At 38.1% G+C, this 19,231-nt stretch overlaps 2 protein-coding genes across 2 annotated transcripts in view; one reads left to right on the top strand and one right to left on the bottom strand.

Annotated features, from left to right (window-relative positions):
• ANAPC10 (anaphase promoting complex subunit 10) overlaps positions 1–19,231 on the top strand; it is a 406,696-nt gene that overhangs the window by 163,872 nt on the left and 223,593 nt on the right. The gene's annotated exons all lie outside the window — the stretch shown is intronic.
• Positions 3,923–19,231, bottom strand: part of HHIP (hedgehog interacting protein) — a 97,251-nt gene continuing 81,942 nt past the window's right edge. Inside the window, exons 12-13 of the mRNA XM_074991911.1 lie at positions 7,194–7,342; positions 3,923–4,777 (exon numbers count right to left, since the gene is read on the bottom strand). Of these exons, the coding sequence (XP_074848012.1) occupies positions 4,584–4,777; positions 7,194–7,342 (343 nt within the window). The 3' untranslated portion in view covers positions 3,923–4,583. The remainder of the gene's footprint in view (positions 4,778–7,193; positions 7,343–19,231) is intronic.

The raw sequence follows: 19,231 nt of genomic DNA on the forward strand, positions 1-19,231 counted from the left end.
GGGTTTTTGGTGTACTATGTGTGAGTTAGCATCATACTTGTTTGTAATCTCCTGCTGGGAAAAGAGGGAACTGTGAGGATCCACATGCCTCCCTTCTGAGGAATCCTTTTCTGTTTCTCATTTGAGGGTTCTGATGATCAGACTGGCAACAATCCCTTTCCAACCTGAACATGTGCTATTTTTTGAACTGCCTGGCAGTTCAACTATATAGTAAACAACTGTTTTCTGCCTAGCTCATGCAAGTTGCCGCCTTGACTCAGCTGAGCTTCATGATATAAGAGGGAGGGACTTGAGACTGCTACTCCTGAACCGCACAGTACATAGTGAATGACCAATGCCAACCAAGCTACAGTATTCAAAGTGGAAAAAAGCCCAAACCACTTGACCAAAAATAACAAAAGCAGAAAAATCAGAAGTATTTTGTTTAAATTCTGCATGTAACAGGCCACTTTGATGAGGCATCTGTCTAAAATATGAATTCAAAAATAGTACAGGAATACTATGACGAAAGAGCTACCAAGCCAAAATTAACAAAAGTGACTAGGAGAAGAAAAAGATGTGGAGGTTATCATAGCTGCCGATACAAAACAATTCTCCCTGATATTGGATATTTGGATGCATAGAGCACAGTAACCTCTAAGGACTTGTAAGCTATGTCTACATGGCAGGTGCTATTTCAGGATAGTGAGGTATTACAAAATACCTGCCCCATGTCTATGCAACTCACCCATCATTTCAATAATTTTTTTAAATAACGGGCATGCTGTTTTGACATTCCTGTATACCTCTTCACAGCAAGAGTAAGGGATGCCTCAAAATAAAACATTATTTCGATATATGGCACCATTTAGACAGCGCCACATGCCAAAATAGCCTATTTTGAAATTGACTTGAAATAAGCTGAGCAATTTGTGTAGCACAAATTGTGTTGCTTATTTCACATTTAGGCTGTTGTGCAGACATAGTCATAGACATCAGGGGCCAACATCTGCACTTTGTGGGCACACAGTTCCCTTAAAACCAAGAGAAGATGGTTTTTGCCAATCTTCTTTGATGATTTTTTGAACTGAGGAAGTAGAACAATTTGAGGCTGGTTTATGGCAAAGTCTTAACATAACAAGCCTTTGTATCTCAAAGATTCATACTGACATATGTGGAGTAGAGAAGATGGTTCAATGGTTAGGCAAATATTAACCATTCCATCAGATCAACGATGTATGCAGTTCTTTGCAGGAAGAGGGAGAGGAAAAATAGTGCCCCAGTGTAAAATGATAAAATGAGAAATATAAGTGAATGCAATCCAGCCGAAGGCTAAAAATGAGTTTTCTTGCTTGATATGAATACTATACATTTTTCCTCTTTGATGGGCAAGCAATGTATATTGTGTTCAACACAAAGGCATGAGATTTGTTTGCCCCCTTTAGGTAGTTTCATTTGTATGCTTTATTTTTTCTGCTGGAAAACTTGTACTGAACTCAAAAGAAGAGCTACAGGGTAACCTAACTAGCAGTGAGTGCTACAGAAATAATTTAATTTTGCATGTCAGTTCTCAGTCCATTGCTGTCAGACTTGTTCAACATTTTAGATTGTTAGTCCAGGAAAAGGTGAGAGGAGGGTGACCTCAGTTTACTCACACTTTTCAATATTTAATGTAATTTCTTTTGAAAAATATGCAGTTCAAACTTCTAATGAGGCCATCTCCTTTCCAGTGGAGAGTCCTCATGTTATGTTGTACACCCTTAGGGGCTTAGTAGAGGCGGGTGTACTTCCACAGAATAGAAAAGATGTTTACTAATGCAATGAAACACAAACTCCTTTCTGTCTCCTCTTCAACCCAATATTTCAGACCTGCTCTTAGTAATAAGTACTGCAGTCTTCCTGGAATGTGGTAGATGGATTTTATTTTAGAAATTGATATGCATGTTTCAGTTGTTAGGCTGGAATCCTGCCTCACTGATGTCAACAGGTGTTTTGCCATTGATTTTGATGAAGCCAGGATTTCACCATCCATCTTTCTGGAATGCTGATGTCTGTTTCCACCAGTAACAGAAACAAGGGGCCATCCAGATACTAGATTTTTTTGTTACTATAAGCTAACATCTGTGACTCTGGATAACTTCTCACTAGAAGAATTAATCTTTTACGAAAAGAGATAATGTCTCTTAGGGCTCAGTTCTTTTCAAAGAACTTTAAAGAGACTAGTAAAAAAAGGTGCATCATTCCTTTTCAGATAGGTGCTGAAAATATTCAAGAGTCACAGCTGAAATGAAGTTACAGCTGGGGATTACTTTTGTTAAAGGAAGTGAAAAAATTGCTAGTGGGGTTGGATATTCAAATGTTGCAAATAATACTGCAGTAACTTTATTCTTGTTTTGCTGACTCTATGAATGGTATAATGCATAATAAAACTGCACTATTTGACAGATGTAGACAGCTGGCTCATTCACAAGAAGCTCACATTTTGTTAATGTCACCCACGTTGAATAAGGGAAGATTAGTTGTTAAGGTCAATTTACAAAAATGGTTGTCAAGACATTTTTTTTTAATTGTAAAACTTTTTGTGATGGAATTCAGAAAAAGGACTATAGGCAGAAAGCAGTGGAGACAAAGAGCTGCTATTAACCTACAGATGCAGGCTACTGCAGGGTTCATTGCAAGATTTGTCACACTGCTTAGCCAATGAAGTGTTAGTGTGACTAGAAGGGACCACCCTTTTCTGGGGTAAGAGGGCAGTTTGGTCTCCATGCTCATTTAATCCTGAAACTTCTTTGAATAGACTGTCACTTGAATCTACATTGTGCAAAATTATGCATGCACTTTTTTAATGCAGACTATTGTTCACTAAGCACTCAACCAAGATTTCTCAACCAATTTCCATTTGGCATGAGGTCAACTGAAACCCAAGTTCATATATAGAAGGCAATTGTAGCTTTCTGTTCACTTTAGCCAGTTTAACATAGATTGGGACAAATATCAAACAGACTTTACTTGCCAATTTCAGATGTATTAAAATAAGAGACTGAAAACATCCATTAATAGAAAATTAGTTACAAATCACTGCTCTATTGAGCTCATGTTCTTATTGATGAGAAATCTTGCTGGAACATGTGGGACATAAACCACTATCCACTGTTGATACAGGAACAGCAGTATATAGGACACTGTAGTTGCTCTTTTTGTAAGTAAGTTTTTCTGTAAGGCAGTAGCTCAAAGGAAACCTTATATGGGATAGATATGAACACAGAGGACTGGCCACACATCATGGGGGACAGGGTCAGGTTGGGGTGTCTATAGCTAAAATATTATCTAATGCTTTAAAAAACCTGAATACAGCATGTACACCAAATTTATTGATACATTAACAAAACTCATTTTTGTTAATTCTTCACGGAACATTTACATTTAAAATCATATTTGACAATAATAGTCAAATAAATTTTGCACAAGTGACATCTTATGTAGCCAAGATTTGCTAAAGTGAGCTCTTGTCCAGTGAAGTTCCATTCAGTGAGACATCTGTAACAGTCTAATCATGTATAGTCTGGGTAGTTCTGTTATAGTGAAAAATATTTTTATAAGCAATTTATGGTATGCTGGAATTCTACAAAGACTGGTTGGTGGTTGCTTTTTCATCCGATGTAAATGAATACATGTTGACCCAAGGATACATTTCTAGATTAGATCCACAACATATTTAAGAGTGTTTGCTCTCTCACTCCCCGTCATTCCAATTAAGTTGGTGGAAAAATGTAACTTTAGTATTTTACAGGACATGGTAAAGCTGTTTCATCTAGGTGATGTCTATATTATAAAAATAAAATAAAATAATATAAATATGTAACATGAACCCAGTGCCCAATGTTAAATAAAATATATGATAAAAAGCAGACCTTCTAGGATGATTTGTTTTGAAATACGCTGTTATAATTTAATTATTAAATACTTGAAACAGTCTTGACATTAAGCTGCGATAACCAGTTTTCTGCATCTATGCCAGATAAAGAAGTAAGTGCATAACATTCTGCAATAGAGATACATTGATGAAGGTGAAGGTTACAATCTCACAATTTAGGAATGCATTAAGGAGTTTGGAAATATTATCTCATAGCATAGTTCACTTCATTTAAAAATTGTTATAACTAAATTTAATTAAATCCAGCAGTTTATACAGTAACGTTTCAAAACTCCTCCCACTTTATTGTTGTAATCAGCTAGTTACAGACATAAAATTGCAGGGATGTCAAAGAAGGCATTATGACATCATAAGAGTCCTTTGAAAATTTGGTTTAAAGTGGAATCACTGTGTAACTATTTCATTTGAAAAAATATATTTTAAAAATTCCACTACTTATGCAACCACATTTATGATGGGAGGGGTTTATGTGTTGCACATCTATACATCTGTGCTGATGTATGGGTATATATACACATGCAAAAATTATCTGCACACATCTGGTAATTATAGTTAAATTAATAAAAGTAAATTGAATCACTGGTGTTTATAGCACGATAACAGTCTTTTTAGCATGACAGGATTCAAAATAAATGCCCATTGAAAATGTAGTATTCAAATAGTCCCAGAGCTATACAATGTAGCTGGTTAGATCCAGCAAATAGGATGTCATGTCTATGATCTGATCAAGAATACCTGCCCTTGTCACTCTTCGGATGTTTCTATCCACTTGTTCACACTGGGAACCAAGATATCCTTTTTTACACAAGCACTTATTGGGTCTTACACAGACACCTCCATGTCGACATGCTGGATCACATTTTGCTGTGGGGGAAAAAGTTTCCATTTCAGACTGAAAATAACATTAAGAAATAGAAAAATCAAAAGCATGCCCATGACATTAGAGCTACTTAGCACCAGTTACTGAGATGCGAGAATATAAAAAAATGTTTTGAAGTATAGACTATGAAGGAGTTAACATCTCCAAAGGACCAAACTTGTTCTACAACATTGCAGAATGAATACCTCAAGCTGAGAAGGAACTAAATACTGTTTTCATACTTCCACGAGGGTCTCACAAGTAATTGTTTGCTTGACTTATTGGGGAAATTTTCAAACCTGCTTAATTTATGTAGGCTCCACAGTCTTATTTTCAAAAGTAACTCCGACCCTTGGAACATCAGGGTTCAGATGTATCCAGGTATTAGGTATTGTTCTGATTGGTTTAGGTGTCTAAATCACATTTTCAGAAGTAACTTTGGTCCTTTGGTGCCTAATGTCTAATTAATGTAGGTGCCAAAGTTTCACTGAAAGTCTATGGGACTTAGGTCCTTTGGCGCCTAAATTTCAGTGACTTTCAGTGAGACTTAGGCACTTATGTCAGGTAGACATTACAGTGTTGTGCAAAGCAACACATAAATATATTTTAAAATCTGGCCTAAAGGAAGTTTTGAAAATGGGACATAGGTTCCTAAATCATTTAGTTCCACATTTAAAAGGAATTTAACTTTTGTGGTGCTCCTCCTAGCAACACCAAACTGATTTAGGAGCTGAAATTACATCCTGAAAGTGGGTTAATCAATTAGCAGCTTAAATCCCATCAACAATCAATGCCTAAACATATTGAAATAGCTGGGCCTTAGGCTCTTTATTTCTCTTTAAAATGTAGCATTGTACTTCTTGTAACTCAGTTTTGTCAGGTTTTTTAACTGTGAACATTATATTGAGCTCTAACTCATATGAGCCAATCCAAAAATAAATAATTTCAGGTGAGTTATGTTTTTAACCCTTGGTTTGGGATATTATAATGGAAATGTTTGTTTGTTTGGTCAAGATGATGCCACCCAGATGATATTTTGATGTCTAAGGCAAAAAAGACCTGTAAAATGTCAGGTCTCCTGGTTTTCATTCTTTTAATTTTCACACATAGGCTCTCTTAGAGACAGATTATTGCTTTCTAATTATTTACTTTAATTATTTAGAATATGTTAGTGGCACCGGGTCCTATCCAGGCACCTCAGCACCATCGCTATGTGCAATATGACAAGCAGTAAAGACTGAATTCTTCCTATTTCCTAGGCTGCAAGTGCTGGACTATATCAGATCATCCTACAGCCAAGCCACGAGAGTGGGCGAGATGTTTAATCATTCCATTAAATTCATACCAGAGTGCTTCTTCCTGGAGCTCCCTTTAGGCAGGGAGAGTGGAAGGGGTACTGACCAAAATACAGACATGCAGAATTTAGGGGTTCTGTGCCCTTTTGTGCTGCTGTGTCAGAGTCTCTTCCCACTTACTGCTGTCCTGTCAGCATCTGTTAATGTTTTCTTTTCATTATATCGCCACATTCTTGTCTGAGCCATCATTAGCCTTGGCTCAGATCTGGGATTAGGTTTTGTTTATTAACTTTTATTCCCATTGATGACACAGTCAGCAATACACAGGGTCCCAGAAAAAAAGGTGGAACATAGATTTAAAAAAAAAGTCTTTGCAACAAATTGATGGATTTAAGATAAATAAATATTTATAACCCAGAGCAATTCCGCAGTAGATTATAAAAATTTTACAATTATCATTTAGATGTTGTGCTGAAATACTTATGAAATTCTCCTTAATCATCAAAATAACTAGAGTAACTTATAGGGAAAAATAAAATAAAGATGAAAAGATATTTTAATAAAAGACCGCATCAGACTGGCTGACTTTAAAATATGCAAAAACATAATTGTAGGGACAGATCCTTCAGCCCCCTCTGAGCTGATAAGTCCTATTGAAGGCACTGATAATTCTATGTGTGCGGAGACTGCTGATTCAGGAACATAGGACCAGATTTTTCAAGGTATTTAGTTTCCTAACTGCCTTTGATTTCAGTGGGAATAAGGCATCTACATGTCTTTTGAAATCTGATTTCTAATTTCTCTTACTGGAGTTTCTATTTGTATTTAATAACATGGTTGAAAGGTAAAATAAGTAGTCTATCGTGCTATTGCCATTACTTAATGGAACTCTACATTCTGTACTTAAGGATCTCATATTGTAGTCTTAAATATTACTTATTGTAGATTTTTCCTCCGGAATCTTCTACTTCACCCATCACCATGGTATCAGACTGTGTTTGTTCTGTGCTTCAAGAAGCTGCAGAAAATTTGCCTTATCAAAGAATTTATCTCACCAAGTCATTAAAGGCAGGTTTGGGGTCTGTAATTGCTATTTTCAGTCATTGCCATGAACCTAAGTACCTACCAGTTCTGCAGAATTCTCCTTCCCAGCCTTGATTACAGCAGCATTTTCCAGTGGGAGAGCAATGCCCATTCCGACAGTGCCTTGAGCATTCAGATGTCAGTATCTGTGCAGGCTGAGCAGTTCTTTTGCATTCTTCAGGGACAAAAGGTCTGTAGAAAAATATATGGGCCAATTACTTATTTAAAAATCAGGGTCAAGGAGAGAGAATGCTTTCACATGTGGAATGAAAAATGCTTGCTTTCTTTTTTCTTCTAAGGAAAGCTGTTTAAAGTGGCCCATATAGAAAACATGAATACTGTAAGTGAAAACAAATTCCTTTTCATATAAAAGGATTATGTGAATACTCTCAGTTGAAATCTTCTACAACCCATATCATGAATCATAGAATTCCTTTTCCTGCGTTCACAGAGCCAGGGTTGCCAGTGAACATGGAATGCACACTGCACAACATTTTTCATATAAAAGGCCTTCTCCCACTCTCATCAATAACTGTAACAGTTTCAGGGTATCTTCACCTGCGTTCCCTTCCATGGCCCATACCCCTTAGGGTCTATGGTCCCAGTTACTACCTCTCCTGGGTGGTGACTTTTGTCTCTCTCCCTTCTAACCACTAGTTTTAAGGCTGCACCCTTCCCTCTCCTATATTGTGATATCCTTAGAAAGCTAATCCACCCACAGCTTTGTCCTTGCGCTTTCCTTTTTTCCTGAGCGCTATCAGCAGTATACTGCCTACAGTTACAACACAGCTCTTTCTAAGCAAGCATAACTAGGGAAATGCAATGTAGATGGGGCTACTATCAGGTTGGTGCATAACTGGTTGGATAACTCTTCACAGAGTGTAGTTATTAATGGTTCACAGTCAGGCTGGAAAGGAATAACAAGTGGGGTTGCACAGGGGTCAGTTTTGGGGCCAGTTCTGTTCAATATCTTCATAAACGATGTAGATAATGGTATAGAGCAGGGTTCAGCAACCTTTCCAAGGCAGAGTGCTGAAATCTGACCTTTTGACTTCCAAGTGCAGTCTGAGTGCTGGTGATATTTTTATAGTCACTAATAGTCCTACTTAAAACAGCTTCATTGATAAATAAATTAAGAGGCAGAGCTTTACTGTTTAGGGGATGGTTGGTAGCATTAGCTGGTTTTGGTAATCCACAGACAGTATGCCTTTGAGCAAGCTCCTGGCTGCAGGAAGGAGAAAGGGTTGGTCTGAGCTCCCATCTCGCATGCCAATGAAAATAAGCTTGCATGCCACTGTTGGCACCTGTGCTGGGAGTTGCTGACCCTGGCATAGACAGTATGCTTGTCAAGTTTGTAGATGATGTAGAAGTTAGCAGGAGTTGCAAGTGCTTTGGAGGATAGGGTCAGAATTCAAAAAGGTCTGGACAAAGTGGAGAAATGGTCTGAGGTAAATAGGATAAAGTTCAGTAAGGGCAAATGCAAAGTACTCCACTTAGGGAAGAACAATCAGTTTCACACATACAAAATGGGAAGAGACTTCCCTAGGACGGAGTACTGCAGAAAGGGATCTAAGGCCATAGTGGACCACAAGCTGGGTATGAGTCAACAATGTGATGCTGTTGAAAAAAAGCAAACATGATTCTGGGATGCACCAACAGGAGTGTTGTGAGCAAGACACGAGAAGTAATTTTGCTCTACTCTGCAGTGATTAGGCCTCAGCTGGAGTACTGTGCCCAGTTCTGGGCCCCACATTTTAGGAAAGATATGGAAAAACTGGAAATGGTCCAGAGAAGAGCAACTTAAATAAATAAAGGTCTAGAAAATATGACCGATCAGAGAAGATCTAAATAACTGGATTTGTTTAGTTTGGAAAAGAGAAAGCTGAGAGGAGACATTATAGAGCTTTCAAGTATCTAAAAGAGTGTTACAAGGAGAAGGGCAAAAAATTATTCTCCTTAGCCTCTGAAAACAGGACAAGAAGCAGGGGGCTTAAATAACAGCAAGGAAGGTTTGGACAATAAGAAAAACTGCCTAACTGTCAGCGTGGTTAATTACTGGAATAAATTGCCTAGGGTGGTTGTAGAATCTCCATCATTGGAGATATTTGAGAACAGGTTAGATATATCTCTTATAGGGATGATGTAGATGGTGCTTGGTCCTGCCATAAGGGCAGGGAACTGAACTTGATGACCTCTTGAGGTGCCTTCCAGTTCTAGTATACTGTGAATCTATTATTCTGTATTTATATTTAAGGTAAAACTTTACATAGCAACTATATAAAAACAATAAAAATTCCTATGCACATACCAAAAGCTTGCTAGATATCATCCATCAGTTTTACTGGACCATACTAGGTCAAAGTCCTTCCAACCCTTCTATAAGGGTTGACGGCTCCTGGGACAGAAGGTCTTGCCCATTTCCTGTGTCAGAAATAAGGCCCTGAGTCAGTTGAAACCCAGCCTTTTGCTAACACAAGCCATTTCTTTGTTTTCTGGAAAAAGCAGTTTTGAACTTGGATAAGCAAGACCACTACGGGGATGCTACCATTGTCAGTCCTTAACTGTTCTTAGCCCCTACAGACACTGTGACTACCCTCTCTCCAGGAACTGCATACAGTACCTGACACATGGTAATACGTAAACTACTTATACATTTAACACAATATGGTCTCCAAAGATACTGCCTGTGGTTGTGATCACAGATATCTGTCACATATACCAATAAAAGTTTTGCCACTGATGTCACAGGAAACAAGATTCTGAGGGTGCAGTCATTTTCTCATAACCATCATTCAAGGAAGTTGATGGTGCCATGTCAGTCCCAGAATATTAGAGAGACAGGTAGCTGAAGTAATACCTTTTAGAATCTCTTCTGTTCTCTCATCGACAGAGGTTGTTCCAATAAATTATGTCACTTCACCCATTTTCTCTCTAATGCATCATTTCATGCAAACTATCTTCTAAGGAATTCTTAGAATTAAACCATATGTACTGAGACCACTTTGAGGCTGTGCAATTAATTTTATCTTAAAAGGCCCTAAATAGTTTAGGAACAGTTTAACTAAGAGGCTGCCTCTCTTCATGGGCCCATACTGCCACTACTGACATCAGCAGCAGTGCTTAAAGGAGCTAAACCTTCTGACTGCTGGAATTCACTTTCTACACTTAAGTCTGCTGCAGCCTGGCATTCTTCCAGAAGCACTGCAGAGCTCATCTTTGTCTCAGAGCCATTTGGCAAAGTTGGGGGTCCATAAGGAGAGGAGCTGGAGGCTGAATGGTGATTTAACTAGGGCACTATAATATGTCAGGGATAGTGACTTTGGTTTTGTGTGACTGCCTTTGATTTGGAACAACTGCATTTTTTTCATATATATTTTATAAATAACAAGCAGTCCTGTGGCACCCTGAGACTAGCAAATACATTAGGTCATGACCTTTCATTGGTAAAACTTACTTCTTCAGATGGCGATGGAGTGGAAAAACAGAATCCAGGGTTTATATAGCAAGGACTAGGGGAGAGGAAGTTAACTGTCACGAGTAGAACCAGTTAATGAAGCAAATAAAGTTGGATGTGTCTCATTCCTGCAAATGTCAAAGGTGGAGAAATTGCCCTTGTAATGCATAAGCCAGTTAAGATCTCTATTCAGGCCAAGGTTAAAGGTGTTAAACTTGTAAATGAATTCCAGTTCAGACGTCTCCCTCTGAATCTTGTGGTAAAATCCTTTTGTAGAAGAATGGCTACTTTTAAGTCCATTATTGAATGCCCAGGGAGGTAAAATGATTGCTTACGGGTTTGTCTGTATAACCACTCCTGGTGTCGGATTCATGTCCAAAACAAAAAGCAGTCAAGTAGCACTTTAAAGACTAGCAAAATGGTTTATTAGGTGAGCTTTCGTGGGACAGACCCACTTCTTCAGACCATAGCCAGACCAGAACAGACTCAATATTTAAGGCACAGAGAACCAAAAACAGTAAGCAAGGAGGACAAATCAGAAAAAGATAATCAAGGTGAACAAATCAGAGAGTGGAGGGGTGGGGGGGAAGGTCAAGAATTAGACTGAGCCAAATATACAGACGAGCCCCTATAGTGACTCAGAAAGTTCCCATCACGTTTTAAACCATGTGTTAATGTGCCAAATTTGAATATAAAAGCCAGCTCGGCTGTTTCTCTTTCCTGAATGGTGTGATAATTCCTTTTCAGTAACACACATACCTTTAGGTCATTGACAGAATGCCCCATTCCATTAAAATGTTGACTAACTGGTTTGTGGATCTGGAGTGTTTTGATGTCTGTTTTGTGCCCATTGACCCTTTGTCTAAGGGAGTTAGAAGTCTGTCCAATATACAAAGCATCTGGGCATTGTTGGCACATGATGGCATATATGATGTTAGTAGAGAAGCATGAGAAAGTGCCCGTGATTCTGTGAGTAACCTGGTTAGGTCCAGTGATGGTATTTCCAGAGAGATATGTGGACAAAGCTGGCAGCAGGCTTTGTTGCAGGGAAAGGTTCCAGGTGGAATGGGGATTCATGTCCATTTATCCTTTGGCACAGAGACTACTCTGTTTGTCCAATATACATGACAAGGAGCCATTGCTGGCACATGAGGACATATATCACATTAGTGGCTGACGATGTGGCTGATGTGCTGTGTCAGTGTGGGTAATTATGTTTGATGGAGGGAGCCATTCCAAGATTTTGGTAAGTGATCAAGGGCTGCACCCTTCTATAATCAGGGAGCAGGGTCTGGGACCTCTCAGGTTTTTAATTCTGGTTTAAATTTTGGAAAGTGCCTAGACAGAATAGATACTTGTGAAATCAAGACAATTTATACTTAAATAACAGTGGGTGAGATGCAGAGGAAAAAAAGTACAGGAAATGGACAGAAGAGATTTTTGGAAAGAACATGAAGGAAATTAACAGACTTTAGAAAATTCTTATCAACAGTGGAAAATTAAAATAACAGTTGAGTGGAGAGAAAGAGATAGCTGCCATTAGGTGAGTGCATGGAGTTGGAAGGGCAGTAGAGAGAAATAAAGGGTGTGTGTGTGTAAAACAAATTAGAACAGTTATTAACTGGATGTTGAAATGAATGAAAATGAAGGGAAGTTCAAGGAGTTTCAAGTAGGGGAGACACTTGAGAGAAAATGTCACAACGTATTGAAAAGAGGGAAGCATAGTGGGTGGAGAGCAGGATTTACAGACTTAGTGAAACAGCTGGATCTTTAGGAGGTGTGGGAACTGGAGGGAATACAGAGTTAGTGGTGGTTTTGTGAGGGATGGAGAAGAACATGCGATTGATGTTCTGGGTCTTTTTGATGGTATACTTTGGTGAGGAATATAACATGTATTGCCAAATGAAGCCAGAACATTTTTAAAGGAGCTACTTATTAAAATGTTGGCACATTACATATGTCATAGAAGCACAGAAGTTAAAGATCTGTTAGTTCATCTTGTACATTGCCCTGTGAGTCCAAGACTGCACATTTTTAGCTCACTATTACATGTGTAAAGCAATGAGGGTTTTTTTTTTAGTTTTTCTGCTGAAATCCTACAGTTAAAGGTTTTACAGGGGGCTAATATATCTTTTATACAAAAATGCTTAACATTTAAAAGTAGAGCGGTAACTAAAGCTTATTTTATTACTCAGTAGGAAAGACAGATTATGTAGTCAATAATGGGGTGTTAATGAATTTCATTAACAGAGGCACCAAAGATAAAGGACTTCAATAACAGGTAGTTATCGACCACCTCTGGTCCATCAGTTTCTCTCGTTCAGCACTGGCCAGCCTTATTGTGTCTTTATGCCTTTCCTCCCTTTCCTGACTAAGAGTGTATCTTACTGAAATCTTAAAATTCCACCTGTCTTGCTTTTCTGTCTCCTCTGTTCAGAAACTTGGTCTTATTCAATGGAGGTCACCCAACAAGACTGTAGACTATTGTTCAAGATTCACAGACACTCCAGATTCAAATCTACCTCTGCCTCCTTTTTCTATTGGCTTTTCTTCTAGCTAACTGCCTGATTCTTAGCTTCAGGCAGCATTCTGAATGGGGATGTTTTGTCATATATTATGACTCACACATCCATTTTCCAGTATCTAACAACATAATTTATGTTTTCTACATCTTCTGTGTGACACTCAAGATACTTTTTGCCTTATTCATTCATAATTAAATCAAACTTTGCTGTAATTTTGATACCATTATAAATGGAGGGTATACTTTGACAGGCATATAGTTCAACTGAGAAAGAATTTACCACAGATTGACCCTCTTTAGTCTGGCATTTTCTCATTTGGCAACATCCATAATATGGCAGGATTTTAGTTAGCCAGATGACCACTTATTATAGGTGTGGCCAAGTTTCCCATGGTCCCATAAAATTTGTTTGCAGCCACTAGTCCCGGCTCTCAGTGTTGTGTGCTGCTCTTTAGCTGTAATTTACCCCTAAATGTCTTCTAAAAATTCAGTAAGCACTGAGAGTGTTGGTAATGCTGCTAGACAATGTTGGCCTCCACTGGTCCAGCAAATTCTCTCATTCAGCACTGGCCAGGTCCTGAGGGTGCTGGAATAGAGAGCTTCAGCCTGTACTGAGCGCTAACATTCCTTTCATGATTCTATAGTGTCGTAGGTTTTATGTAATGTAATTTTTCCGCCAGCTTCTAGATACAGTAAACTCTTTCCTATCCGGCATTCTAGCATCCAGAACTCAAATAACCTGCATTTTAACCATAAGTAAATTTTTGTTACCTTTTCCGTAAGTACAGTATAGTGAAAATAAATACAAAATAAATACAGCAAATACAGTATAAGTTTACAGTATACAATACTACTGTTGGTAAACTAAAGTATTCTGCACACATTTTTGTTTGGTTCTTAATATCTAATCTGGTTTTCTTCAGTGTTATGCATTGCTAGGTATACCTCTCTGTTATACAGAATAGCTGAATATCTGGCAACCTCCCTGTCCCGGGGCTGCTGGATATGGAAGAGTTCATTGTAGCAGTATTTTAGATGTTCAGTGGCACTCAATATTTACAAAAGCACAGAACACATTCTGCGCTAAAAAATTACTCCGGTGTTTTCTACAGAAGTCATGTGACCAAAGATTTTTAAGAAAAATATATATCTCCATGACTTTAACTTAAACAGCCTGCAAGTGAGGTAATCCATCATCTACTTACTTATTTTTCTTATTTATATCTTTGGATTTAAATAGTATTTAAAAATCCCTTACAAAAAATGGTAGGCACTCTGGCACCTAATAAGCTGTATTGCAACATAATATTGATCACATAATACATTAAAAAGTCCTAAAGAATATAGATTCAGTGGAATTCTTTTCAGTGAAAAATTAAACCAAGCTGTAGAATTTTCTATTAATGAAGCGGTTCAGGTGTAGTTATTTATTATTTATTAATTATAGTTCTAATTTTAATTTGGGAGTATCTGTAATCTGCTCACATCCATTTCAATGTTTTGTTTAAAAAATTCCATGCACCATAACTGGCATTTTGTGAAGCATGTACATGCAAGCCTTTTGCTTTTCTTCTCAAAGAATAGGTGAATAACATAATTTCAGAGTAAATGAAGGCTTGACTATCTATATAGACCTATGTTGTTGTCATATTTGTCAGTTGCATTCATGTTTTTAGTTTAAATAGCCACCTTTGAAGTTGTGTTAGCAATGATTTTTCTGCATTTTATTTCCTTGTATTTTTCCTGAGAAATTGAGAAACTTTTCATTTGTTTATCATACATTCAAATTCACATGGTGCACCTTTGTGTTTATTTGAGCTATATTTTTACCCACTCGAAGAAATTTTCAGGTGCCTCAAAGGGAGTGTTCGCTCATTTGATGGATTGGGACTAAATGAGTGCCAGGGGGAGGGGACCTAGGAGCATCTGGCAACTAGATGAGGTGAATCTGTTAATGAAAATTGGGCCACAAGGGGATGAATTCCAGAAGTGATGCCAGTGGTGGGGAAGGCATTTCCATGCATAACATTTGCTGGAAGGTTGGTGAATCATTCAAGTCATGGGGGAAGAATTTAGCAGCTGGCATTTGGGGGCATCCCACTGAAGTAGGGATACTGAGAGAGTTTACTCTCTGGAACAGCCATATAGTTGCTAATAAGATGGGTAAGCAAGTACTGGAATGAGATCCTGCTTGAAATGGGAGACTGGATGCAGAGCAGAATTACTTTGATTAGTAAAGGAACTCCCAATGGGTCTAAAAAGCCAAGTAAGTGGGTAGCACTGATAGCAAATGAAATTCAGCATTGGCAGATGCAAGAAATAAGTGACCCCATACACAGTCTTGTGTTTTAAATTAGGAAAAAGAACAATGATAATTATTTGACAACAATTAAAACTCTACTCAGTCAAAAACAATTAATATGGTAGGGTGCATAGTGAACAGCGTGGGAAGAAATACTCAAAACATTAGTTTTTTTATGTATCAATATGTCCTTACCCCAAATACTGATGTCTGTTCCATTTGCCCTATCTTAAGAAAAATTAATAACATGGAATCTGATGCTAAAAACTACTTGAAGGTCTTCAACAATATTCATGTGCGGAGCAAATGAAAAGATTAGGACTGTTTAGAGAGGAGATGAATGAAAGGGAACATGACGGAACTGTTCAAAACAGGCCTGTAAGTTGGGAGTGCCTATTTACCTCTTCTCTCAGTGTCAAAAAAGGGGGCACTGATGGGGGAAAAAACCCTGGTAAAAGTAAATCCTATGCCTTTTTTGTATAATGTACAATTAACCTGTTAAATGATTGCTACAAGTTGTTTATTAGGATTTTATATAAGGATTAGGTATTTATATGGATGATGGCAAGCACAGTAGTAAAATATAACAGGATGTGTTAAGTATCATGTTGCAGTTTCATAAAGTCCCTTTTCTGGGTAGAAGTGCATGTTAAGGACTTAATATTAAACAAAAACATAATTTGTGGTGGCAGGAGAAGGAGTGATAAAGGAAAGTCTTCTAGGGCACAGGAAGGGCCGAGGTAGGGAGACTTGCCATATCCTCTTTTCGAAGTGCTTAATTTTAGATGGGCACACTGGGCCAAACTTTCAAAAAGTGCCTCAGTATTGTGTGCCTCAGATGTCTGGCTTGTATGAATAAGTGAGCTGTGTAGAATTGAAAATGTGCCGAGTTAGTTGAAAAATATTTTGAAGTAAAGAATAGCCTAAGAAATGATAGAAACCAAATGGAGAACTTTTATTCTTGAAAATATTAATTAATTCATTTTATATTAATCAAACAGCTTTATCTCTTTATTAGCACTGACAGGTAGCTGCAGTCTTATTAGTATTCTCCTAGTGTGGTGGAAGTAATGTATTTTATATAATCTGTAACAGGGTCAGGCCATAAGACCCCAGCTGGAAGAGAGAATGGCAGCTCAGGATGCAGCCTGGGCTAGGGGAAGAAGAGAAAGAGCCAGTTAAGCTCCCAGGTGGATGCAATAGGGAGCGGCAGCAGTTAATTAAGGAGGGCCAGCTGATCTCACTGGTGGGGTGCTGGCAGGGCTTAAAAAACTGATCCAGTCAGGGGAGCAGGGAGAGGGTGAGAGAGGAGATGAACAAGGTAGGGAAGTGGAGATAAGAAGAACAAGCAACATTTACAAGAGACAACAGTGGGGAGAGGGAGTAGCTCAGTGGGAGAGTACCTAGGCTCCCCTCCCCTAGTGAGACTGAAGCTCTGACCATGGCAAAGGGGGAAAGGACAGACCAGCCAGCCCAGACTGGCAGAGGTGGGTGCTGCCTAACTCCTCTTCTAGAAGGGAGAGGAGGGGGGCCCTGCCACACAACATAAGTCTGTTTGATCACTTACACAACTTCAAATGTTTCTCTGTGCTGTTGAATCTTGTGAATACAACTCTAATTTTTATTCTAATATTAATTTTCAATATCTGTCACACATCATCAATATTGGTAGCTTTGGCTAGAGTGTCTCCTAACATAGAACGTTCAGGACAGGGAACAGATGGGGCTCCATAAAAGTTATTGACTTATTTTCCCTCCTTGGAGTCAGGACCAGATTAAGGTCAGTGACTTCATGAATGTATCACCTACTCCTCTACCAAGTTAGAGGACATGGTGACTATAGCCATGGAGTTGCTCACTAGCCACATGATGTACTGTGGGAAAAGATTCTTTCATCCCTGCTATTAATCCATATACAACTCTCATATCCACAGCTCAGTAATCTATGTGAGATCTGAACTACAGGAAGTCACACAATAAAGCTGCTGCCAATGACTATGTGACAAGAATTGTTCAGATTCTGTCTGAAAGAGCTATTCATATAAACAGTACATTGTTAGGTATCTTGCTTGGTACACAGATTAATGAATGTATACTTCAATTGTGGTAGATGGCACATGGAATAAAAGCTACATTTGGACTCGTCTTATGAAGGCCTGACATACTCATCAAACTGAGACATCAGGAGAGTAAAACAATTTACATGTGCATTACTGTACATCAAATAGAAGTGTAGCCTCTGCTATTATTTAATATGAGTTAAGGAATGCAAATATAAACCTTGTTTTACTAAATTAAAATTTGCATTAGAATAATCCTCTTTCATGACATCTTTAATGAATCTCTTGATAGTTCCACGACCTGCAGAAAGTTGCAGTCTGTGTTGCTATTACACTCGGGCATACATGGAGCAATAGAATGGAGGAGGCAAAATTCAGTTTTCATTTAATTCCACTGAATTTGTACTATCAAGGTTGAATTTGACACAGTGTTTTTAAAATGCTTGTTGAGTAAAACAAAGCATAGATATATCTCTGTTTGTTCTAAGAATAAGGCATACCCATGCAAATCCAGAGTGTTTCTCATAGTTTCACTGCTATGTGGACTGGTGAATATTTCACTTCAATTACATTGCACCCAAAACATTAGCTTTAGTTAAATGATGCAGCAACATACATGAATACAAAATGTACCCTAGTTTCACTCTTTTTCTAGGGCAAACTGCAACAGAAAATGTTTCGTTTCATTATAATTTACTACTTGTCACGGAATAAATATCGCATCTCTTTAGGTACAGTTTCTAAAATAAAAATATCCTTTAAGTACTGGGAGACGAGCCAGAAGCTCATTACTTGTCTCCAGATTTACTACACTGGAATAATGTGGAAAAACCCCTCTGTTCTTAGATTTAAAATCAGTAACATATAAAATTATTCTTATATGGTATGCTCGCTCATGACCTCTCGTCTTATATGGTATGCTCGCTCATGACCTCTCGTCTTAAGAAATTCTGTCATGTTTGAAAACTAGTCCCTAGTGAAGCCTGTATCAATGTTAATAGCTAAGAGGTCAATGCAACTGCTAAACAGTTTGTATTACTGTCAGGGTGGTCATGAAAACAACACCTGCTTCATGAGCACTTGGCAGCTGGGTCAACAGGCACTGTGGGAATTTATCAATTTAGGGGCCCGCTTGCATAACACTTTGACTGATGAATTGGCAAAGACTGGGCTAAAGCTGCTCTATTATGTGTGACTTTCTTTGGGATGGCAGAGGAATTGGCTTCCTGCAGGCTCCAGAAAATAGTCAAAAGACAAACTGAACTGTTTTTCCCCTTATAAAGTGATAAAAAGTGAAAGCTCTTTAATACCCAATGCTTGAAACAGTAAGAAAATGAAAACAAAACCTTTACAGTCAGTGCATTGTGCTGTGATTTTAAAAAAACAAAAAACCAAAAACCTGGTTTTCCATGGTGGTTACAAAGGACTATTTGTGGTGCACTCCTGTAAAGGGTAAATCTCTAGATTGGTATTTATTATGAACTTTAATTTCTCTTTAGTATCTCTTAGGGGAATAGTAACTGCATGTGGCTAGGTAAATGAGATAAGAATTTTGCATTTTAAGACTAAGCTAAATATAATCACATTAATTCTGACTTTCCAGTCTCTTAAATGACTTAGAGGGATAGTAACTTTTTGGATAGAAGGAGATTGTATGGCTTACCTGGCTGGGTGCACCAATAAAATGGCTCATTTTGTTGACAGCTTTAATAAGTGTTTTCTCTGAGCCATCAAACATGGA

Source organism: Carettochelys insculpta, chromosome 4 (assembly GCF_033958435.1).
Source record: "Carettochelys insculpta isolate YL-2023 chromosome 4, ASM3395843v1, whole genome shotgun sequence".
Lineage (NCBI taxonomy): Eukaryota > Metazoa > Chordata > Testudines > Carettochelyidae > Carettochelys > Carettochelys insculpta.